Below are 26,529 nucleotides of genomic sequence, written 5' to 3'. Positions count from 1 at the left end.
AGCACTTGCATGTGTAAAAAGGGATAGAGAGGCCAAAAAGAAAGCCAAGGTGGATTATCCGGATCAGGGTACTTTAGGGTCAAGAGATGATGAAAATCTCTTTGATGAAAAGAAGAAGCCTACTAGAAAAGTAAGGCTACCCAAATCCATTCCGGTCAGACGTTCAAAGTCTGCTAAAAAACCACCAACCAAAACAGCTGTTGTAACTTCTGTTGTATCCACTACTGTTGGTACCTCAGTAGTTTCAACATCTGCTCCCACTTCAACACACACCACCTCAACACATACAACATCCACTGCTTTACTACCATCACCACCTAAATCACAATCACCTCCTGTCAAAAGGCAGAAGACAGTAGATGTTAAAACATCTGCTATAAAGACAACAGTGGTTGGAACACTAGTTGTTTCAAAAACTGTTAGTCTATCACAATCCACTGCCACTACAACCACCTTTCCACCCCAAACATCTTCAAAACCTTTAGCTCTTGTCAATATACCAAAACCAGTTCCACTTTCTTCTGTTCCTATGCACAAACCTTTACCTCCTGCAGGTGTTCAATTTCCTCTTGAACTAGAAGCTGTCAGAGAAGAGATAAAATCTTTCTTGTAACGTTTCGTATTTTTGAAATTTCTATTTATAGCTTTATCAGTTATACTTTCTAATTTCAGTCAGTTGTACTCTCATCTTGTATTTCGAGACTTGAATCATAATGAAAAATGCATTGTTTTGATCACATGCTTGTCTTAATACGATGTTATGATTTTACACTTGGAAACACGTTAAACTATGTCAAACACATAAAAACAGTGGAAAGACATCCTAATCTCAGTTCTTGAATCGAGCGTTGCCAAGAGATTACCCTAAATCGGATAAAAATCGGGAATTTATATCAAATAATTATAATAATTATCGATATTAAATAATCTAATAATTAAATAAATAAATTATCCTTTTTTTTCAAAAATTATATGAAATAAATAAATTTTATTAGATTTAAGTTAATTTAAACTAACTAAGTTAGTTAAACCTTTATAACCTTGAGGTTAACCAAGTTAAGTCTAACATCGTTAGTTTTTATCATAGGAACCACTAACTGAGTTAAGAAACCCAGTTAGTTCAGTTAGAATCAAAAAGAGTAAAAAGGGGGGTTCTCCTGGGTGAGAACCGGCCCCTTTGAGGATCGAACCTGCGCCTTTATCACCAAACACACACGACTTAACCACTCGGCTGGGCATGCCACATCCGTTTATATTAGGAAACATAATATACTTAAACACAAACTAGGTTCGAATATGAATACAAATTAACCGCCCAAACGAACAAACAGCAACACGTCTTTTTTTCCTTTCTTCTCTCAGTCAACTTTCCTTTCCACTTCGTGATTTATTTCCGATTTCTTTTCCTTATTATCATCCTTGATTGCCATTAACCGAATTGATTCGGTTTCCGTATTTCGGAACCGTTTCCATTTTAAACCGACATCGATTCCCCCTATATAAACGAAGCCTTTCCATTGAAACCGCACACACCTCCATCCCTCACCTGCAACCTCTCTCTCCCTCGCGGCATTCACCGGAGACCTGCAATCCAGCGGTTCGAAGGCTGTCTTGTTGGAACTCGCCGGAACCACCGTGACCCGCTGAAGAAGACGACCGGAGAACTCGACGGAAACCACAGTTCCTTTCTCTGGATCGGTATAACCTCCTTTCTCTCGACCTTCCTGTTTCTTTTAATTAGTCCGGTTACGTACGTATATATGTATATATATCATGATTACTATTTTATATATATTAAACGAAATTATTTATTGTTATTGTTAACATATTTATTATTAATATTTAGTTTATTTATTAAGTAAATGAACACTTAATATTATTTCTTATAAAATCCAGAAAAATTCAGTTATTCTGCCATTAATATTATTATTATTATTAATAAAAACTCAGTCATTATTATTAATATTATTAATATTACCAGATTATAAATCAGAATTTTAATATTTTTATTAGTAATTAAACGGTAATATTAATATACATAAAAATCAGAAATTTTAATACTAATTTTTTTTATTCAGAATCATTATTATCATAATTATTATTAGTAAGTTTACTACTAATATTATTACTATTAATATTACTATGAAACATTTTTAATATTATTATTATTATTATTATTATTATTATTATTATTATTAATAATAGTATTATATATTAATCAAAATCCTTAATTGTAATTTCTATTTTATACCAAAATTATTAGAATATATTAATTAATCAGAATGTTATTATTAATAATCAGAAATTTTATTATTATTAATATATATACCTTAATCAGAATTTTGTTAGTATTAATAATATGCATATTAATCAGAAATTTTATATATCAAGATTGTATTGAATTATCATTATTATCACTATTATTATTAAACCTAGATTTATAATCAGAAATTTTAATATTGTTATTGTTATTATTACTAGTCTATTTTTGTTGTTATAATTATTAAAATTGACATCAATATTAACATCGTTATTAGAAATCTTAGAATACTAAAATTAGTCTCAAAACATTATTATTAATTCCCCATTAATTTTTATCATGTTCACCAACAATAATTAATGAATTCCCAAACACAATAGGGTAATTTTCTTGCGCTCGTCACAAATCTCTCGTGCTTGTTGCAACTCTTTTGGATCTAACTCTCTTACTTTCCAAGAAAACGCAATGCAAACTAAGGTGAGTATACATGACCCATTTTCGTTTTACACTTTTGGGTGCAATATGTATTACATATCAAACATCACAACACATTAAACATTTTATGCACACTCATTCCATATTCTATGTGACACACTCTATTCATGTTAGACATGTTATGCTACTGTAAACACCTAATGACTATGTGTTCATTAACTTCGTACAAGCCTCCCCTAACAATGGTAGCGCTATAGGTTGAGAAACGCCCCTCCTGTTCTACGAGCAGGTATTGTTAGGTTAAACTATGTCAACCTACTCAAACTCGTTTGGGTACACTTTAATTGCGTTAAACTTTGGTTTGGGAACATAGAGTAACATCGTTTCGAGTATATACTGTCAATATGGTATGGTATTTCACATTTGGAATTGAGTAAACATTTTAAACATGTATATACTATGTATGAAAACTTGTATACTCGCCAACATGTTTTTGTTGACATTATTTTAATACATATTGCAGGTTGAAAGTACAAGATTCAAGAATCAAGCTAGGATGAACTCTAGAAACCCACATAACATTTGAATTATTGTTGAACAATATGTTGTGTTGTTTGGAACTATGTATTTCACTTTAAAGTTTATGAAATGAATTAAATAAATTATTGTCACATTTAATGTTATGTTGTTTTGAGCAATTTGTTCGTCTCATCCCGATGTTTCCGCCATCGGTTGGGGTGTGACATTTCTATACTGAGGATGACCCTGCCAAAAGGAGTTTGCCCTCAATCAAAGGATATCCATGGCCCAAAAACATTGATGAATATTTGAAGATAAAGGCCAAACAAGCAGAGGATATCTCACAAAGAAACTCACAAGGGAAATCTGACAAAGAAGTTTCAAGATACTACCAATATCTGCTTACACAAGTCATTTCCCTAGAACGTTTTGCAAAGAATGTTAGTCAACAAATTTCTGAAAGAGCTGCTGAAACTCTGAAGAAAGACTACATTGAAAGCATCATGTTTTACAAGAAATACAAAGGAGAGAGACACATGTATAAAGAGTGGACTGTTCCTGAGCTTGAAGCTGAAGCAGAAAGAATACAAGATATGATAAAAAGGAAAGTCACTCACACTCCTCCTGATTGGGCAAAATTCAAAAGAAATATTCCTGACAAGCAGTTGGAACTAAAAAGAATGAAAGAAGAATTGGTTGTTGCTGATTTTGGCACCAAAAGACAAGTAGCTAGATGGAAGGAAGATTTGGTCAGGTCAACCTACAAAAGGTTGGAGAAATTAAGGAAGAAAGATCCTAAAATCCCTCAAAAACCTGACTACCCTGAAGCAGCGGTTTCAAAAGGACCATCAAAGCTGCAAATCAGGAGATCCACTGCTCCAGCTGGTACTTCCTCTTACAAAAGGAGGAGACAAAGCCAGTTAGGAGTTGAGACAGTTCAAGATATTCTTTCGTGCAATATAGTTTTAAAAGAAGGCGTGTTAAGAACGTTAAAAGAAGAACTTGAACAAGAAAACTCTGCTACCACTGCTCAGCCAGTGATGAATCGGCCAGCCTCTCCAAATACTTCTGCAAATAAGCATCTCCCAAGAAACCCACCAGGCTCAAAAATACAAAAGTGGGCAACTGACAAACAGACCCGCGTATTGACTTTGCTCAGGTCTGGTGGAGAAGTGAAGATAATATCAAGGGAACAAGCTCTTGGCCTGAGTTTTGAAGATTTGCAGGATCTCCTTGACCTTCCACTTAGCAGGGATGATGAAGATACAGATGCCCTTAACTTTGAATTGCAATTTAAAGGCCAGATAAGGGAGCTGTTGATGAGGCAATAAAATATCCACAATAATGAAGAGTTTTGGCATTATCTTTTCCAGGGGGAGATTGTTGGAATTGAACCCTATCAGAGGAACTATAATATAAAGCCAAAACTGGATCAGCTCAGTGGATTCAGAATAAGCAGATGCTGATATACATATCTCTCCCCTTGAAAGTGATTACAACAACTAATGACCTCCTATCTGCTGATCTTACTAACTGCTGACCAATAACTGCTGCTCAATTAAAGATCTGATGAAGACTCAAGTCCTGCTGATTCAATCTACTGCCTTGAGTCAAGCACTGCTGATCCGGATAAGTGCTGCCGGGTTCACAGCAGTAGAAGGTTGCAGCAGTAGTTCTAAAGTCTGTTTGTAATAGAATGTATTAGCAGTAGTTCAATAGAAGCAGTGTCTGTATAGATCAGAGGTTAGAGTTTGTTAGGAGGTTAGATGTCACTTTCATGGTGATGTCAGCTAAAGATGCTCAGTAGTTTGCAAGTGCTTATAAATAGTACAGTACTTTGTACTGTTCTATTAGCTCTTCACATCATTCGTCTTCTTTGCACGAACAAACTGCTGAGCTCTGGCTGAGGGGGAGTTTGCATTCATTCATCATCATTGTAATCGTAATTGAAATAAATTCAATCATTCGGTTCTTTGTGTAAAGATGTTTGATTAAAAGTATTACTCTCATTTGATTGTATACAAAGTTTGTGTTCATCTTAATTTCCGCTGCACACTCGTTCATCTCCATCTTATTTTACAAACAAAAATACAATCAAAAGGAAACTCAGATCCAACAATAGTTTAATATCATCCTGATAACCATACGTACATAACAGTTAGATAACAATACAAGGGTAATTCTGATCATTAACTTCAAAAACTCAAAAAATGATTAGTGGCCGAAATAACTTTTTTACACTGTTATACATAAGCTAATAGTTAGGCATCGTATGTAAAACCAACCAAGCAACTCCTCCCCCCCCCCACATCTTCATGCTCGTCAGCTAAAACAGAGCTCGAGCCCGACCCCCCTTCTCGTCCTCAACATGACCCGGTATTGGATCCGGATAAAGGCGTCAGGTCACATGCACCCTAATTTCAACTAGAATTCCATGAAAAACAAACCACATTTCAGATTATATATATGGCACGCATCACGAAATCAACAATTTTAAGTAAAATTAATACAATGTCGTACCAATATCGGGGAAAGTCATCAAAATTATCACGTATGGCCTCATGCTTAGGATGATCGAAGTTGTTGCAGGTGCGATGGTTAGAGCAGTGGGATGACCAGAGGTTTTCTTGAAGTGCGCAGGGTTTTAGGGATAAAAGGAGTGAAACAGTCAATTTTGGATGAAACGACCAAACACCTCATTCCTTATCTCTATCTTTATATTCTTTTTTTCTTTTTTTATAAAAAGGGATCTTAACTACTAACTAATTTATCTTATAATTTTCAAAAAAAAAAAAACTAATTTATCTTATTATCTTTATCTTTATCTTCTAAAATTGATTTATAATTAACTTTCATGAGAACGGGTTCAAGTCGAGACATAACAAAATAATACTACTTTTAACTATTTAGTAAGTTCACTCTCACACACACCCCATAACCATCACGCTACAAAGTCTCCCCACAAACCCGCTGCCACACCCCTACCCCTCTATATATAAATAAATAGAAAGAAGCAATAAATTAATCAACTTTTAGTTATTTACGGCATTGTCCTTGGCATTTATGTTCGGGTTTGGTGTTTTCCACTGGCGTTGGGGTATTTGGGTTGTGAAGTGAAGACTCTTGATTGGTGGGTGGATTTTTGGTGTGTTTTAATTGGTTGATGTCTATATATTTTTCTTTTATAAAAACGCCACTAACCTCGCCACTCCCACACCGCTCGTTTTAGCTCTACGCCACGTTCTGACGCGTGACCCATGTGTCGCATAATGCCCCATCTTCAAGCCCTCCACACCGTGTGGTCTTAAAAAACTGTGTGTACATGAAGATCAAAGATGGACGAATTTCTAAAATCTAAAACATTACGCACAACAATAGCCATAGCAGATGCTCTTTCCTTGTGTTGTGCAACGACAATAGTAGCCCTCATGCTCACCGGTGCTCTTTCCCCGTGTGACACGACCCACTTTTCTTGGTTTTCGTCTCATTTCCCCAGATTACGAGATGTCATCCGAATTTTCTCCAAAACTAAACAAATTTTAATTTAAATTTAAATTAAACGATACAACATTAATATATAACTAAAAATAAACCAAATTTTAATATATTTTATAGTTTAAGGTTCCTTGTTATATTTAAAACCAAATTTTAAGGTGTATTATTTAAAACTACAACAAACTTGAGGGGTCTTTTTAAAATTAAAACCAAATTCTAAAGTGCATTATTTAAAATTAAACAAACTTAAGGAGTCATTTTAAAATTAAAACTAATTCTAAGGTGTATTATTTAAAACTAAAACAAACTTGAGGGGTTTGCAAGTTCAAATATAAACGATTAAGCCCCTTCTTCTTCTTCCATTAACTAGGAAAAAAAATAAATAGAGGAAGTTCTAAGATACACACAATTCACACACACACACAATCATCTCCCTGGTCATCAGTGAATCTTCCCCTTGAGCCGGTGAGAAAAAAGCTCCCCGGATCCGGGGGTGCTGTTCCCGGACGAGGCCGAGTTTCCCCATCCCCTCCTTGGCTTCCACTCTGCTTGCCCTAAGGGGACATTCTGATAATCTAATGATTAAGTGGTGTGCTCCATTTTTTAAAATTTAAGAGTTTAAATCATGTACTATATGGGTATTAGAGTATTTATCTGAAAAATCTAGGAATAGAAATTGTTGTGAAAAAAATTACATGATAAAAGTGTCCACGCTTATTTACCTCATGCACCATCATTGTTAGGGGACCCGGGGCGGTCCGTTATGGAGGGGGAACAACACGTTTGACCGCGTGATACACCACCTCCGGTGGTTTCCACAACACGTGGATTTAACGCATTGAATTTATCACGTGTTTAACATGTTTGAGTGGTGAGTTATTTTTAAATGGAGATGGGTGTATGGTGAGTGATGAGCATTTCCACTAAAATCCATCACTAATGATTGAATAATGCTTGATGACATGGCGGAACTTGATTGGAAGTTGTGAGTGACTGATGAGTGATAAGTGATGGACGCCCCTACCCCCCCCCCCCTTATGGTTTTGGTTTTTTACCTTTTCTAAGTAAGTCTGGATCACTACCAGAAACGAGTTAATATAATTCTGAAAGAGAGATTAGATGATATCATACAACCTGTATGCAATGTTGTAGAAGGCGCTAGGCGCTAGTCGGGCGGTGAGGTACAGCCTAGGGATTAATCGGGATTAATCAGGATTAATCGGAATGGGATTTTTGTATGTATTTTTTCAAAATTATATATATATACCCAATAATATAAAAATAATACTTCAAAATTCACATAAATACTTCAAGTTTCAGATAGTATGGTTCGATTTTGACCGATTTTGACCAATTTTGACCGCCTAGGACCGCCTAGGACCGATTTTGACCGATTTTGACCGACTAATATTGTCCGATTAATCCGATTTTTGACCGCCTAGGACCGATTTTGACCGATTTTTGACCATGACCGATTAATTGACCGCCTAGCTCAAAATTAGGCAGTAAGTGACCGCCTAGCGCCTAGGCGCTGATTAATCGGCCGCCTAGGCCGATTTCTGCAACAGTGCCTGTATGTATACAACTGGTATGACAGTGTAATAGATCTCAGTTTTACATCAAGCAACTATCAAATGGTGTATACAAAAAAAAACTAAATAAAATGGTTTAATAACCTAATTGGTTTTATATAATAACATAAATATATACTTTTTCACCTTATTACTTCATACATGATTAATGATACATTAAATTATGATCTGGGAAGGCTATGAATTTACCTTGATCGTTAGAGGTTCCTAAGACCATACGGTTTGGGCGTGGAAAAGTGACGTAGTTGCCTCTTCATGCTGGGATCATCGCCCCGTGAGGTGGTGTGGTGGCAATGGCGTGAGGTTCTTCATCGGCGCGGGAGGCAATTGCCAATTTTGTTGGTGATGTGGCGCGAGTTGATTGGTGGTTTGTGATTAATGAGTTATTTTATTTATTTATTTTAAACAATAACAAAAAAAGGTGGAGCCATTTCCACGATGCCCAACACTAGCCCGTGCTTTTTTACCATGTCCCCTTGCTAACGTGGCTGCAACATGGCGTTTAATGCCCCCTCTTTATGCCCTCCCACTCTGTATAGTCTAACTAGTGAAACCGACTTCTCTTGATAAGATTTTTAGATATTTAGAGTTATCCACAACTAGTCCCTCAAGTTTCAAATATTGAGTTTTATCCCCTTAATTTATATTCCCACTTTTGACCCAAAACTCAACAGTTTTCGACATTTTATTTGTTTGTCCAATTTATCTGCAAAATAAAATTTGAAACTTTGAGAAGATAAATGAGTTTTACCAATATTTATTTGTTTAATTTCTTCATCATCATCACTGCTATCAATTGGTGATTGATCAAAGACTGGTGTTTTTTCTGAACTATTTTCTGAAAAGACAGACTCTCCATCTTGACTTTTCTCATTATTTGCAAAAACACATCCATCAATTCTTTCATCAACTCTGGCTCTTGAATGATCTGTGCAACAAATGCTCTAAACTTTGAATTACTTTCATCAACAAATGCTCTAAACTTTGAATTACTTTCAGCCATAATATATTTGTCCCAGCTAAATCCCTCTGGCAATTTTTCATCTTCTTGATCTGGAGGCATAGTAATACAAGCTTTCTTCTTTCCATCTTCAATCGAAATAGCATGGGATAATGACGGTTGTTGAGCTACCTGATGATATATTGCTTTTCGATAATATTCATTGTTCCCAAAAGGATTCTGAGCTCCTCCTGCTTCTCGGTTGGTACATTCCCTCTTGAAATGTCCTTTTTCCCTGCATAAAAAACAAGTAACTTTAGACTTATCAAAACCTAAAGTAGAAACATTAGCATCACGTAAATCATCTCTTCCGGTAATCTACTTAAATTTCTCAGCTCCCCTCAACACGCTCGCTAAACACCACTTAATATCCATTAGCTCCATTTCCTCAGCATCAATCTGATCGTAATCCTCTTTTGTTAACATAGGATTTCCGATCCTTCCCGCAACCAAACTCTCATATTATTAGTGCATTTATGTTTATCGCCTTCGTCAATCCGAGCCGTAGCGAGAAACCGAAGAAAACAAGCTTATATTGTAATAATTAGATAGAATTAGCAAGGTGGCATTTTGGTAATTAATGAGAAGTCACATTAATTCCAAGGCCTATAAATAGGGATGTTATATCATAATTTTAGGACTTTTGGACATTTGACATTTAGAGAGCTCTAGATCTAGAGAGAGAATCTAGAGAGAGAAAGTGATTCGAGGTGCTTGTTCTTGTTAGATTTCTAATAGAATCACGTTTATTTTACATCGTGTGTGTTAGGTCGCGTTCGTGTACGGATTCCGCACGTCACACGTCACACGTTTGTTTCGCAATCGTTTCGGAGTCAAAAACGGTCCTACAAGTGGTATCAGATCAGGAGCTCGATTGCACTGATCCAACACACAATTCCGCTCGTGATTTCATCGATTTCAGATCCGGATTTCATCTATTTCTTCATCTTTTTCATTTTTTTACGTTTTTCACTGAAAATCGTCAAATTGAACGGTTTTTACGGTCCAATTTACATGATTTTTTAATATGTTGTGCGAAAACACCTGATCTACAACCCTACAAAGTTTCAGATCCTAATTCCTAGCCGTTTGAGAGAAATCTGAGTTTTTGTGTCCGACACCGCGTGAAGTCAGCTTAATTCCGCACGAAATCACTAATTCCATTTGAAACCATCTTAATTCCGTTTAAAAACACATAATTTCGCTTGAAAACACCTAATTTTGTTTGAAAGTTCACCTAATTTCGCTTGAAAACATTTAATTTCGTTTGAAATTGCCTTTTATTTCACACGGAATTACTTTTGTGGTTAATTTCGCTTGAGATTGTTATTTGATTTCACACGGAATCAAATTCCGTTTGAAAGTAATTTCGTGTGAAACAGTCATTCCGCGTAAAAGTTGTTATTCCGTTTGAAATTTGCTATCTCGTTTGAAGGTTTCGTGTCAACGTGTTCTCGTGAATCAAAAGTGTCAGCCCACTATAATATCGACCCAATCATATATTTTGAACACTTAATGTTGTCGGCCACATTTAAAAAGGAGGTCCAATAGAATTGTAGATCAGATTAAAAGGTTATCGGCTACATCTCGTGAACTCATAAAGCCATTTATTGCATTATACACGACCCAATACATTTGTTGATATCGAGATTGCATGTAAATGTTGACTAATTGAAAAGGTTGTCTCGAGCCTACACATCACGTGAACAGATGCCGACCCATGTGCTTTGAAATTGAAAAATTGTTCTAAGCCCAATCAACATTTAAAACATAGTAATTGACCCAATAAGATTGTTTCATCATTGAAATTGTCGGCGATATTAGTCAAAGCATATGTCACCGGCACACTTGTACTAATTGGTCCAATCAGTGAGTAATAAGGATTGCATGTGATATACTGTACATTGATTGTTCTCGGTCCAATCAACAAATGGTATGTATCAAGGTTGTCGGCTCATGATTGTATTATACATATGTTGATTGAAGTTCAAGATTATCGGTCTTAACAAGTGAAAGCTTTGTCAACCCATTAACTAATCGGCCCAATCAGAATTTTAAAAGAAATAAAGCCCACGTGAATTTGTTGTAATCAATATCTCGGTCCATGTGATTAGAATAGAACGGCCCAATACAAGTTAAGGTTCAATCAGCGTGTGATAAGGGAAGCCCAAATCATTCTTAGCCCAAAAGTGTATCACCTCAGTCCATCTTCAGGCCCATTCATATACAAAGCTAACCATTCAAACAACATAAGCATTTTGTCGCGTAGTGTCACAAAGTCACCCGATTGGACAAAGTCATTATATTCATTGAAAGTTGACTTTATTTGACCCACTCGATCGGGTTACAATCTGTTTCAAAGAATTATGTTTTGTTCAAGTTCAAAGTGCAACAAATCGAGTGGAATCCGAACGGATTACCACCCGATCCTAATCATTTCATTTGTTGTTGTGGTTCAGGTCAAAGCATCGGATACTCGCCCAAGTGGGTTCTCACCCGATTCGCTGTCATCCTATCTTTGTTATATTGTTGATTTTTGTTGACTCACTCGATCGGATACCTATCCGATTCAGTTTATTGTTAGTAATTGAACTAATCTTGTTGTTTATATTCAAGGTGATTCAAGAAGAAAACATCATGGCTGAATTCAAGGTGAAAACCAGAGAAGAGATTCTGAGTGAAAAAACATACCGAGAAAGAAACATTGCTTGGAACAGAATGGATGAAATGCAAGAAGAGTATGAAAGTGTTGTAATCAATAAGAGATGGGACAAGAAGCGAGAATGCTATGTCAACAGAAATGGTGAACCTGTTGTTCCCAAGAAGGATATAGTGTTTGATGATGCTCTTTTGGAAATTCCTCTGTCCGTCGAATACTACACAAATGTTGGAAAAGATAAAACGTATGCGAAAAGGTTTGACAAACATCTTAGAGATGTTATGATTTCAAGTCTGAGGAAGAGAGATGAAGAGATGATGATGAAGAAAAATGTTGATATGATGGTGAGTGATTTGAAGAAGATCGCTGAGGAGGTAATAGTTGAAAATGTGAAGAGTGCTGAGGAAGTAAAGGTAGAAGAAAAAGTTGTTGTGAAAGAAGCTGTTACAGAAGAACAACAATTTGAAGAAGCTGAGGAGAAGCTAGAAAGTTCGGAAGAAGTGAAGAGTGATGTTGGTGCTGGTGATGAGAAAAAGGAAGATGCTGATCAATCAGAAGTTGCAGCAAACACCGAGGTGCCAATCGCAGAGGTAAATTCTGATTCTGAAATCCAAATCAAAATCGTTGAACAGTGCAAGAAATGCATGGCACCATGCAGTGCTTGTACTGTAAAAGACGAAAAATTCAGAACAAGGATCTTGAATTCACCAAAATCAAAAAAGTTTTCAAAAATAAATACAAAGAAATGTTAGAAAATGAAAAGTTTCTAAAAGAAAATGATGAAAAGCTTTCAGAAAAATGTAAAAATTTAGAAAAAGAAAATGAAAGTTTGAAAGAAAAAGTTTTAAAAATAACGGAAGAATGTTTAAAAAAGGAAAATGTTTGTCAAGAAATGAAAAATGAATATGATTCAATAAAATTGGCTTATCATATTACAAAAGAATCTTATGAAAAAGTGAAAAGTGAAATGAAATTTGTTCAATCAAGATTGAATTACTGTTCTGAAACATCTAATGAGCTTAAGTGACAGTATGAAATAAAACAAGTTGTAAATTCTTATATTAAGGATGTTGCTAAGCTAAAGCGTCAGATTGCTGATTTAGAACAGGATAATAACAAATTAAAAAGTTATCATGTGTCATCATATGTGCTTGAAAGAATTTTCAACATAAAACCGGATGGTAAAGATTCTAAGCAAAACAAAAAGGGTATTGGCTCAGAGTTTCATCAAGTTCCACCACCGGAAAAGTTCGTATTTTATGATGATGAAAAGGTCGAAAAAGCTTTCAACATGGTAGATTAATTGCCAGACAATATTGACGTCACCTATTCCAAATTTGATGATTCTAGTGATTCAGAGGTGGTAGGTAAAGTCGTTGAAAGTGTGTTGAAAGAAGAGTCGGTTGATACAGGTAAATCTGAATCACAGGATGGAAATGAAGGTAGTTTTCATGAAGAATATCTGAAAAATTCAAAATCCGAGAAAAATTTGAATGAAGATTCAAGAGGATTGGTTTATACCATGATTGGATCAGACAAATTATTCTTAGATGTTGTATTCCCGATTCAGAATGTGATTTCAGAAAAGATTGACAAAGTTTTCAAAATGGTTGAGATTGAAAAGTCTGAAATTTCAAAGTTTGTTGGAAATGGTCATAAAACTTGTTATAACAAACCTGGTTTCAAGAAGAAAAACATGAAGGCTGGGTTGGGTTTTAAGAAGAAACAAAGTCGTAATAAAATGAAACACAAAATTTTCAGACAAAATTGAATTTTATTCAAGGAATAAGTTTAGCAGAAGAGAAAGAACTCAAATTTAAGCAGTCTAATGAAGAGTTTGAGGTTCAAAAGAAAAAGCAACAACAACAGGTGAAAGATGTGTCAAAGAGAACATGTTTTAAATATGATCAAACAGGACATCTTGACGCAAGTGTCCAAATCTGAAACTTGTTGATGTTGACAAAAAGAAGTTTGAAAATGTTGAGAAACAGAAATCTGAGGATGTGAAACAAAGGTCAACCAGATTTGATTCAAGACAAACTTGGAGGTACAATACAAACAAGTTTGCTTCGAATCAAAATCGGAAATCAAACCCGAACAGGTTCAATTCAAAACAGACCTGGAATTCTCACATACCCAGATTCAGAACAACGCAAAGTTGGAAAACTTCGGTTGATATGACAAAACCTCAACAGTTTTGGAAACCAAATGTTGTTCAAAATAAAAATATTCAAAAAGAGTCACATTTTTACAAAAGAGATACTCCAAAAGGTCAAACATGGTCTGTTAAAAAACAAATGACTTCGGCAAATGATGAAAAAGTTGAAGTGAAAATTGAAAAAGTCTTTGTTCAGAATAACAAAGATTTTCCGAAGTTAAATGATGCATATTGTGTTGAAATGTCTAAGGTCAAACAGACCTGTGCTAAATTGTTCAAGTGATTGAATAGTTGAATTTGCAGGTGCTCAAGAAAACTGAAGATTGTGAAAATGGAAATAGGAGCAGTGTAACACCCTTAATAATTTAACAGAATTTAACTAAAAATTTTATGAAACTTTATAAAATTCAGAGTTTACAAAATCATTTCCTTTAAAACCATACACACTTGTGGAGATGCCAACCACATCCAAGATAGTGCATAACTAGATTAAAGTAACCCTTGCTAGTAAACTAATCACTAGTTTGAGGGATTTAAAAACACGATCAAGAAATTACATCATGTTTAAAGTTTAGGCAAAATTAAGTTTAGTGCGGAAGCTTCGAAATATGTGTTCGGTTCTTGACATGTACTTGATCGCCATCCGGGAGGACCTCATTCATACCTGAAGTCAAACACTAAAAACATTACTTTGGACTTTAATAAGTTACATATAAACAATTCCCGACATCAAAATTTAACGAACAAAACATAATTTTTCTGGGTTCCACCGTAACTTACGGTGTCACCGTAAGTTACGGTGAAGCTGGGATGTTTTTGGTTCTGCCGTAACTCAGGAGGATCTCACCGTAACAGTTTGAGCTCCACCGTAAATTACGGTGGAACCGTAATTTACGGTGGGCTCTGCACATTTACCCTTTAACTATTTTTCAACTTTACAAGTTCATAACTTTTTACTCGCTTGTCTGTTTTAGCCGATTCTTTTTACTATGAGTCCGTAATAAAATTACGGATTCAACCATGTAAATTTTATATCACGGAAACCAAGATTCCGACAATCGGTTCACAATTTCCTTGTCTCAATTATCCAACCCATTAGTGAAGATGCATAGCACCTCATCCCCATTCTTAAAACCTTTTTGACGTAGTTACCTAAATTCTCGGGCTCATCTATTTGATGTATTTGTGCCATTCCATGGCTTTGCGTTCCCGTAGGACTATTTACTTGTTTCTTCGGAATTCAAGCATTCCGTTTCAAACGACACTTCCATAGAGCTTCTATTGTTTGACCCGATATCCCGGGTTCTTAGTCTTAAAATTTATATAACCAATTTAATAACGTGGTACAATCCACCACTTAACGAAATATGAGACTTTCAAGTCCCTATTCTCATGATTCTTTTATAAAAGCATCTTTTGACCCGTTTGGCTAATTAGTGAAAACTATCACTTTGTTGACATGCCAAACTAAATTCCAAGTCCTTATTTTGACCCGTTTGATGGTCGAGTGTACTTCGTCACTTAAACGACGCATCAAACGCATCCTTTACACTACAACATCAATTACATATCAAACCAAAGCATTTAAGCATAAGTTAACGGGACTAAGTCACGTACCTTCAAAGCACACCTTTTCCGCGGGTATCACCTCCGGCGTGTCCACTTGACGTTCCGGATTCCTTGCCTAAAGAGTCCAATTCATAACAAGATTAGAACTCTTTTTCATAAGCTTCAATGCATTCATTCATTAGATATGTAAATCTTCGTTTTTAGCAATCTTTAACATTTTAATCCTCATTTAGGCGTTTTATCAAACACCTTGCGGGTCAGATTTTTACATGATCTAAACCAAGTTCATAACTTGAATTTATCACTCAAATCAACTTCAATTAGACAATATACACATATTTTAACATCAACAATTTCAGAGATTATCTCACAATTTCAGTTTTCACTAGAACAAGAGTCTTAATCCTAGTGTTTATCAAGTTCTACTAACTTACTAATCACCCACTATAGTGATTTTGATTCCTACAACTAACATGCAAGATTTTAACAAGAAATCATCTAGGGTTTGTCCCTAGACTTCACATTACTTCCAATTTCATGTTTTACAACACATAATCAAGCTCAACCTTCGATTTCAATCTCATGCAAGAATTTGAGTTGTATCAAAATAACCTAATTTGACATACCTTATGACCCCCTTGACGAGGTGATCACGATTCTATGTTTAGATTCCGATTTCAACTGAATTTTGGCCTTCAATTTGAGAGTTTAGTAGATTTTTAGGTTTTGGAAGTGTGGGTGTCGCCCCCTTCCTTCTGTTGATCGACCAGGCCTCATTTTGAGGTGTTTGGTTTGTTTTATTTTACTAATATTAGTATTTTAAGTTTCTATTTTAACAACTTTAGTCCCTCCACTCTTATTTAGTTTATATTCTTGGCCTTTTAACTCATTCAAGTGTTACTACAAGACTCTTATCTAACTAGGTTATTTATCCTAGTTAGTTTATTCTTGTTTATTATACACTTTATAATTCTAGTATAAAGTTCTGAAATTTCGGGATGTTACAAGCAGCCTGGCACGGGAAGAGGCTGCTGGTCCCTGCAACTGAGAAACATGGAGTTTGTTTTGATTTCTGTATATAAATAAACAATATTTCAAAAACCCTAAAAATTTAAAAATTTAAAAACCAAAAATATGTTTTTATTTTGTCAAAAATTCAAAAATTCAAAATTTCAAAAATATGTTGATTGAATATGCCGAAACCCTCACGGCGGAACAAACATGATTAATTTCACAAGATTGAAAAACGGTTTTCAAACTGTAAAAAATCAATGTGTTGTAAATCATGGGGGTACATTATGCTTTCTGTAAAATAGAGCATGTGACGCAGAAAATGGATGGCAAGACAAAGCTATCAGTGTCGGTTTGTCAAATTTTCTTTAAATGGTTTTGCATTTTAGGGGGAGTAAATATATTTCAGAAAATACAAAAACATTTGAAAATTTGAAAAAGCAAAAAACATGATAAAATCTAAAATCCAAAAACATGATAAAATTCGAAAAAGAGTGTTTGTGTAAAAAGAGGAAATGATAGTACATCAGTAGACAATCACAGTACGCTAAAGAAATGGAATGTTTTAATGTGATAAACGGTCTCACTGATGATATGCCAGTAGGTTTTTACACGCTTAGTAGATTGTTTTCGAGATATAAACCTAAATATCAAATACATTACTTATCTCATGGGGAACATCTCTCGGATATATAGGTAACCCCTGAAATCTTGTTTGAAGGGCTTTCTATTTCTGACATACAAGGTCTTTAAGCGTGATGATATCTGGGGTATTATACCTGGACTTCTGATTTTGCGGGAGCAATAGCCTAGTCCTCGTATAATACTTTGCATTGCTTTAATCATAAAGCCCACCCTCAGCATAAAAAATGATGAAACATTGAAAAATGCTAATCATGTGCTGTTGAAGAAAAGATCCCCAAACGGGACACACCTGAAAGTCGAGCCGTCATCTCTCTGCATGAACGGAAGTTCTGACCTGAGCTCTCACGGTTTCGCATTACCCGTTTACAGATATCATTAGTGTACATTCACATGTAAGACTGAATATAGGAGTCTAGATACGGGAGTATATTCTGAGGTGGGACACGTGAATAAGTTTAAGTCCTTAATACACTAAATCCGTATCTCGAAACAGTTGAACTTTGTGTGAAAATTTAAGTGGATCAGTATACTGACAATCTAAGTGAATTGTTTAGAACTGAAAGTGTTTAAAGCTCAACGGTACTAGTGATTTGTCATAAACTGATATGATCCTCTGACACGAACTCAAACAAAAATATTGTCTGTAAATATGTTTGTAAATATTTCTTTACTGCTTTATGTTTCAGAAAAATACAAAAAGATTTTGATTTCTGCTGTAGTTTCGACAACCGATGTCTGGGGTGCTGAGTTACAAAATCTAAGTATGTTGATCGTGTTTCTAAAAATAAAAGAAGTTCATTAGTTTGAAACTTGAAGTTTTTAATTCAAAAATCAAAAACAGTTTGTGATATCTCCAAGGTCATTAAGTTGGACTTGGATGATTAACTGTGAGGGATTTGGATGCTCATATTGTTAAAATCTGTAAAAGAGTTAGTTTTCGATGTTGGATGCTTAATACTACCAAATCTTTGAAGATTGTTGATAGGGGGAGTGTTTTGGAAAGTTGAATAGAGCCAGGATTACGATTCCTGGACAATTGTATGTTTAAAATGTTGTTACTTATAAATGTTTGAGTGTTGCAGATGTTGTACCAGATTACGATCCCGAAAGCCGAGTCTAAGGGGGAGTCTGAAGACGAGCTCAACGCAAGAGGAAGCATGGATTCACGGAGCCATATAACTATCCTAGAAGAGCTTGTATACGAAAAGCAAGGTGTCGATCCCAAAAGCACGGAAGCTTATCGAAAGGGGGAGCCTGATGAAGAAAAGAGTCTACAGAAAGGGGGAGCTGAAGCTGAAGACAGATCCACGGGGATTTTGTTCAAGAAAGAGAGAGTCTACGTTGATGAAAACATGTTAAAGCTTCAAGAAGACTCAAAGAGAGAGAGAAAGACAAGAAGCTACGAGATTGACTGCGGCAATATCCAAGGGGGAGTCTGTTAGTGCATTTATGTCTATCGCCTTTGTCAATCCGAGCCGTAGCGAGAAACCGAAGAAAACAAGCTTATATTGTAATAATTAGATAGAATTAGTAAGGTGGCATTTTGGTAATTAATGAGAAGTCTCATTAATTCCAAGGCCTATAAATAGGGATGTTATGTCATAATTTTAGGACTTTTGGACATTTGACATTTGACATTTGACATTTGACATTTGACATTTGACATTTGACATTTGACATTTAGAGAGCTCTAGATCTAGAGAGAGAATCTAGAGAGAGAAAGTGATTCGAGGTGCTTGTTCTTGTTAGATTTCTAATAGAATCACGTGTATTTTACATCGTGTGTGTTAGGTCGTGTTCGTGTACGGATTCCGCACGTCACACGTTCGTTTCGCAATCGTTTCGGAGTCAAAACCGGTCCTACACATATGATTCTAACACGGTAACTAGTAATGCCATATGACCTTTAGCGACTTCTTTAGAGAAATTCTGACCGTTCTGAAGATGCAACGCGATCTTGCATTGTAGCACATGAGCATTACCATTGTTTGAGCTTTGAGACTGATGATTTGAAGTTGAGACATTAGGATTAACACTCGGATATGAAGAAAATCCACTGTTGTTGATTGAACTTTGATTGAGTGATCCGGATGAGTTTTCTGCGCTGAAAGCGGTCTGGATCTTTTGACTAGCTTCAACATTTTGAACATTACCTTTGAAATACATCTTGATATCTTGTTGACCACTTGAATTGTTCATTCTAGCGATCTTTTGTTGTTCAAGATCTTGTCCTTCAAGTTTTTCAATGAATTGAGCAATTAACAATCTATCATACTCTCCGGTATTCTTCAAAATCATAAGATATGTACCCCATTCATTTTGAGGTAAAGCATCGGCTAATTTTTCAACCCATTCCTCTCGATCTTTATTGATATCCAAACGAGTCATTGAACGCACTAAATGACAATATCTCTCAATAAGAGTCTTTGTAGTTTCACCCGGCAAACTTAAAAACAATTCAAATTCTTTCTTTAATAATGATTTTTTATTCTTGATCATCTCCGTACTTCCTTCGAATTTTGTGCGAAGTGCTTCCCAAATCGAACGTGCACTACCATCATGTTGAAGTAATACGAAAATGTCTTCTTTCACAGCTTGTTGAAGTAAACTGATCATCATTTTTTCTGCCTTGTACATGTCTCTCTCTTTATCCGAAAATTCAGAAATAATTTTTGTAACTCCCACATCAGAACGAGGTCGAACATACTTAGTTTCAGAAACAATTTGCTTGAACCCAATTCTCGAACCGTTCTTGCCAACTGTAATATTCTTCAATGCTCATCAACTTAGAAGGTTTCTGTAACGTTCCCATTTCATTCTCCATGTTTACGTTATGAGCAACTGAACTTGCAGTAGCTGAGGTAGTACTGAACGCGTTATAGGATTTGTTTTCCATGTTTCGATATCGAAAATTCACAATAACAGATTTTTCAAACGAGCTGACTAGTTTTCAAATGATCTGGTCAAACCACACGACCTGGAATTAACTTGTGCGACCTGGAGTCAATTCGTGTGACCTGGAGTTAATTCAAGCGACATAGAACAATTTCAAGTGACCTGGACCACCTCGTGCGACCTGGAGTCCAATTTCACACGACCTGGAACAATTACAAGTGACCTGGACCACCTCGTGCGACCTGGAGTCCAATTTCACACGACCTGGTGATATTTCCAAACGACCTGACAGTATCTCATGCGACCTGATAATATTTCATGCGATCTGAATGTTTTCCGTCCAATAGTTCATCATTTTGTCAATTTTTATCAAGTTTTAGGTTGAATTTGGTTCTGATTTGTTCACGGATTGATTAAAACTCGGTTTTATGTATTATTTGTCAAGATCAAGTCATTTTAACCATGGAATCTCGGTAAATTTGATGAAAAAGTGTAGAAGAATGAGTAGAAATGAGTAGAAATCAGATTTATCCATGAAAACAAGCTGAAATGGTAAGAACTCTTCCTCCTAAGCTCTGATACCACTTGTAGGATCGGAGAATCCATCAAACGAGACGTTCAGAAGAGTTCTAGATCAACACGAAAGGCGGAATCAGACGTATTGATGTTATAGCAGCTTGATTTGCACTTAGAATCACTTTAACTGTCGTTTGTATTGATTTGACAAAGTTACATAAGCTGGCGACACTTCAGCAGAGCTTCGCTACTGGAATCCAAAAGTTACAAATGAAGATCCAAGACCACCTATTTATAGGAATGCCAGACCCCATGAACCATTTCATGCTTTCTGGCCAGACCCTACGAAACTGTTTCATGCTTTCTGGCCAGACCCCACGAACTTCCAGAAAGCATGAACTTGCCACTTCGTGAGAGGTGACTGGTTCAGGTCTGTTTCCCGTTTCTCTCGTACAATGTGTCCTGGTCTATCTATTCTAGTTACAAGACTCGATACAAGACATAAGACGAAGTCAACAGACATATGCACTAACACCAACTTTCAATATGATTTAATTAAACTAACGTCAATACATCACAAACAAACAATTCAAGTTTTATATCATCAATTATGATATGTTACACCAAAATCCGGGATGTTGCAAGCCGTCGTTTTAGGGTAGTAGAAATCAGTTGCTTAATGAGTATAAAACGGGCTTGCATTTTTATTATAATTGCTAAAAGTAAAAAAAAATTAATTTCTAAATGTATTAAAATCTAGTTGCATATAGCATCCACAATGTGGATATGTGGCCAAGTCTACATCAATATGGACAAAAGCGAACAAGAGGCAGTGGTTTGTGAACATTGTGGAGCTCGTTTTCCTATGTAGTCTGGCTAAGAGGTCCGCATTCTCGGACTAGGGGATATGAGGTCTCTAATGGCTACTTTATTTTTATTTAGGTTCAAGTTTTTGTTAGTTAAAAGTAACATTTACAAAGTTAGAGGGTTACCTTTGACATAATAGCAAAGTTTAAGGGTAGAATGAGTTGCATAACAAAAGTTTAAGTATTAAAGAGATGTTAGAAAGTATGAAGGTCTTTTCTATGAGTTAAAAAGAAAAGGGGTCAAATTTGTCGATCTTGAAATCAATTTTGCAAAGTTAGAAAAGTTGAGGGGATTTTTTACAATGACTCTTTACGAATATGTTCGGGTTCACATGTCTAACCCGATTTTCGAGCCCAGGTCAGGTTTGGGGTCAACCTGTGAACAAGACCGGCTTAACTGTGTTAAAAAAAAAAACCAAACTCTGCCAGCCAAGTATTGGGTTTTTGAGTGAAGACGATAATTTGGAGTACTTTTTTGTTCATCCACATCTTTTATGAACTCTTTGTGATTCTCGTCTCACGATACATTTTCTGCATCTTGATAAAAAATCCCATGAAGTAGGGGGGAAGTTCATCCAAATAGGTTGTTACTTCAGCTTCACTTAAACTATCCAGATTGGGTTTGATGTAATCCCTAGCATGTTCGATGCAGCCGTTGATAGCTTCGTGACAGGATGTGATAGTCACTAGGGTTTGTATGTTCTTGCGAAACGAAGCGTATTTTTGTCCATTCTTGATCTTGATAATTATTGGCGCCTAAGCCTTGAAACCTAATCCCGTTAATACCAAATCGTGATCTTGATTCCAATTCTAGTTGTTTTAGAGAACCTTAGGGCTTATTACTTCAAACCGGGTGTGAATCTTTTACCAAGTATTGTTTTACTAAAAAAAAATCAAATTCTCACATCATTAATCTAGTTTTAATATTGAACACAAGTCGTTGGACATTCCAAACACCCTTTCAAACAAACAAACAAACAAACAAAAAGATAAGAAAAATCAAGTAGCATGCTTCATAAACCATTATGTAATTAGCATAGTTTTTAACACGGTCCACAGACTCTTCGTGGATTTGACACCCTTCTTATCACTTACTATCTAGTTAGAGGTACTAAGGAACACACTTTATCTTTTATATTTCACCGGACCCTTCGATGCCGATCAGGGTGGAAAAGGAACACAATGTAAGAGGTAATAATAATTAGTGTATGACCTTTCTAAGAAAAACCAAAATAAATGTTAAATAAAATTATATTATAATAATACTAATATCTTTTTGTCATTACCATAACTATGCAGACTGTCACAATTACCACAATCGTTTACAAACTTGTTATTTGGGGAGTTCAGTATAGTGAATATCAGAGACTGTCATGAAGCTATCAATGGCTATATCCAGCGTGCTAAGGATTTTATCAAACCAAATCTGGATGGTTTGAATCAAGCTGAAGTTACAAGCTATTTAGATGAACTTCCCACCTATTTCATGGGATTTTTTATCAAGATGCAGGAGATGCATCGTTTTATGGACGAGAACCACAACGAGTTCAGAAAAGATGTGGACGAACAAAGAATTACTCCTCGCAATTATCGTTTTTACTCAAAAACAATATATTTGGCTGGCAGAGGTTAGTTTTTTAACGCAGTTAATCATAAGTGATGTTGTTTTTTAAATTATACACTAATATTGTGCATAATCAGATGTCTTAGCCAACCTTGAGATGATCAAGTTGGCGTCGAAGCAGTTCTTTTTTGAGAACTATAGGTTGCGTGCGCTGGAGCTGGATGAGGTGTTGACAGAGTTGCAGGCTGCATGCTAGAGCTGTTATGGAACTATGCTTTTAAATCATCAAAACACCATAAACCTCAAAATAATTGTACTTGAAAGCTACTTTCTTTTTGTATTTTTATTGTTTGTAAATGTTAGTTGGGTAGCTAATGTTATTATTTATTTCAGGCTGGAGATGGTGCTGGTGATGGTGCTGTTGATGGTGATGGTGATGGTGCTGCTGATGCAGTTTTCTTATGATTCTGTTAGTGCATTTATGTCTATCGCCTCCGTCAATCTAGTTCGTAGCTGAAACTGAAGAAAATAAGAATTTATGTTGTAATATTTAGGGAAAAGGCAAGGTGGCATTTATGTAATTAATGAGAAATCTCATTAAGCCCCTTGGCCTATAAATAGAACCCTTAGGGTTAGCTTTAGGAACTTTTGCCACATTTTGAGTTTGGAGAGCTTTGGAGCTAGAGAGAGAGTCTAGAGAGATAAAGTGCAAAAGGTGATTCACGTGATTGTTCAGATCTTGAATAGAATCACAGATTTAGTACGTTCTCGTGTTTGGTCTACACACGTGTACGGATTCCGCATGTCACACGTGTCGATACGCAATCGTTATGGAGTTGAAAACCGATCCTACAGATTCGGTGAGAGCCCTGCATGTTAATACAAACATCTTTTAATAAACATGATACTAATGATTGTTTGGTGGATGAAATGGAAAATAAAAGCCAAACACAAAAAGAGAAGTTTATGAGAATGTTACGTGATGTTTATACAGTAATTGCTGATAAATGGGCCCTTTATTTATGTAATCTATTTGTTTTTTTAAGATACTTAGAGGGTGTTTGGGATTACGTTTTGAAGTGATTATTTGATTATTGCGTTTGTAAAACATAAATAATCTAAAAAAGTGTTTGGATGAAAAGTGATTATCTACCTCCAAAACGCAGTTTTGGAGAAGCATGTACCTACATGCTTTTTCAAAACGCAGTTTTGAAAACGCAAAATCTATTTTGAAAACGCAACACCAAACACCCCCTTATAAAATGACATTTATTTTTCTTTCACAGGTATGAAGAGTGGAGGCGAGACAACCGCATCCGTTATAATGTATGAACAACTACAATGTTTGATATTTATAAAGTTAATCTTACAATTTGTCATTTATATAAGAGACACTTAAAAAAAATATCATTTATAGATTCCTAAAAGTGAATTTGATTTAGCATCTCACTAACCAATAATTTATAAAACTTACTACTGTGGGTGAGGGGGAAAACATTGAAGCAATAGTTCACCCGCTGGAGTTCCTTTTCAAACAAAAATATTGCAGGTCACCAGAAAAGTATGTGTGAGAAAAGTATGTGTGTGTGATGAGTGGTGCGACTAAAGTAAGCCTTGGTATTATAGCCGAGAGATACGGTGAATACTTTTTAGTTAAAGGTCGCTATCGATGGACTGCAATTGGAGGTACAGTCAAAGTCGTACAATTCATTCAATATTTGTTGTTGATAATTCTATGTGATATCTTTTATGATTTCCTTTTGCCTTTTATTGATTAATCTTCAATTGACTAGTAAAATTATTCACAATAACATAACTGAAATCCGCATCTTCATAACTAAATAGGTTGAAACTTCCTTTTGGATTTGAGTTTTGCCCTTTATTAATCATGTAAATATTATGAATTTAAACAAAACCACTTTATTACGACTTGAGTGTTGTTTCACTTAGGGGTGAGAAAATTAACCGCCATAACTAATAATCGAACCATAACCGAAGCAATTTTTTCCGATAACCAACATAATCAATGGTTTATGAAGCTTTAGTTAACCAACTAATCGGTTATGGTTATGGTTATTAAGCTTTAGTTAACCGATATAACCGAAACCGAACCAAACTTGTAATGTTAAGTCTATACTTTGATATAATGGATTTATGTTTTAGAATAACCATGTAGAGGTTTTTTACTAAGATAAAGGTATGTTAGTAACAAAATGATATTCATATAGATGCTCTTATTTTGATGAATAACTGAGGTGTTATGATCGTATGAATCTTCTATATAACACTAAGTACATTATTACTAGACTAAAAGGGATCCCACATCGGTAGTTTAATCAAAAAGTGTATTCTTGGTTGTCTTATAAAAAATCCAAGCTAAGTCTAACATGGTGGGTCTCATTCTTATTTTGTAGACCCATTAGCGTATTTTTTTTAACTTTGTCCCAAAAGTTGGTTTTGGTTAATGATCGAAACCAAACCATAACTGACTTCATAACCGAAGTTTGGTTATGGTTAAGAAAATCCATAGCCGAAGTTAGCGATTATTATTACGGATTGAAAAAACAGGTTTTTCAGGGTGTTAAAGTTTTTTATTTTGACTCAAGTGGTTAAAGTAACTAAAACAAAGAGACTTAAAAGTAATTTACTCTAACTAAAAAGTGTAAAAGTTCTTGTCATGTCACTATCACGCAGACAGTGAGGCATTAACTAACACAACCTTTCACAAGGGTATTTTGGTTTATTTAAAAGCTAAATTAAAAAATAATAATAAAAAAATGCATGTTTGGTTGATTGGGGATGGACCTCATCGCTTACAATTCCTAAATAAGGGGAAACCCTAATCACCACCAACTATAAATAGGGGACCTCCTCTATTCTACAGGTTATTCTCTAACCCCGTCTCTTACTCTCTTCACGCCCGCCAAGGGAATGGCAGAGAGCCCCTTGCACTGTAGGTTCTAAAAAGCAATGGAGTTTTAACATGATCATGCTTTTGTTCCATCATGACCATGTATTTATTTTAGCATGATCATGTTCTTTGCTTGTAAAATGCAGTGACACTCAAAATCGATATTTTGCACAGGAGGTTCTAAAAAGCAATCGATTTTTAAGATTTAACATGGCCATGTTTATGTTTTAACATGGTCATGTTTTTATTCCAACATGACCATGCTTCTATTTTTAGCATGATCATGTTCTTTGCTTGTAAAACGCAATGACACCCAAAATCAATATTTTGCCTAGGAGATTCTAAAAAGCAATGGAGTTTTAACATGATCATGTTTATATTTTAACATGGTCATGCTTTTGTTCCAACATGACCATGCTTCTATTTTAGCATGA

At 35.4% G+C, this 26,529-nt stretch overlaps 1 protein-coding gene and 1 long non-coding RNA gene across 2 annotated transcripts in view; one reads left to right on the top strand and one right to left on the bottom strand.

Annotated features, from left to right (window-relative positions):
* Positions 1–14,487, top strand: part of LOC110907882 — a 28,337-nt gene extending 13,850 nt beyond the window's left edge. The window contains exons 3-4 of the mRNA XM_035983176.1: positions 11,918–12,550; positions 14,422–14,487. Coding sequence (XP_035839069.1) covers positions 11,918–12,550; positions 14,422–14,487 — 699 coding nt within the window. The remainder of the gene's footprint in view (positions 1–11,917; positions 12,551–14,421) is intronic.
* Positions 14,488–23,704: 9,217 nt separating this feature from the next.
* Positions 23,705–24,768, bottom strand: LOC110906299. The gene is made up of 2 exons (XR_002573808.1): positions 24,659–24,768; positions 23,705–24,053 (listed from the first exon to the last, which is right to left on the bottom strand). It is a non-coding gene; the product is annotated as an uncharacterized LOC110906299 (long non-coding RNA).
* Between the last annotated feature and the right edge of the window lie 1,761 nt (positions 24,769–26,529).

The sequence above is a fragment of the Helianthus annuus genome, chromosome 14, assembly GCF_002127325.2.
Source record: "Helianthus annuus cultivar XRQ/B chromosome 14, HanXRQr2.0-SUNRISE, whole genome shotgun sequence".
In the NCBI taxonomy this organism is placed as follows: Eukaryota; Viridiplantae; Streptophyta; class Magnoliopsida; order Asterales; family Asteraceae; genus Helianthus; species Helianthus annuus.
This window is presented reverse-complemented; position numbering and strand designations above follow the sequence as displayed.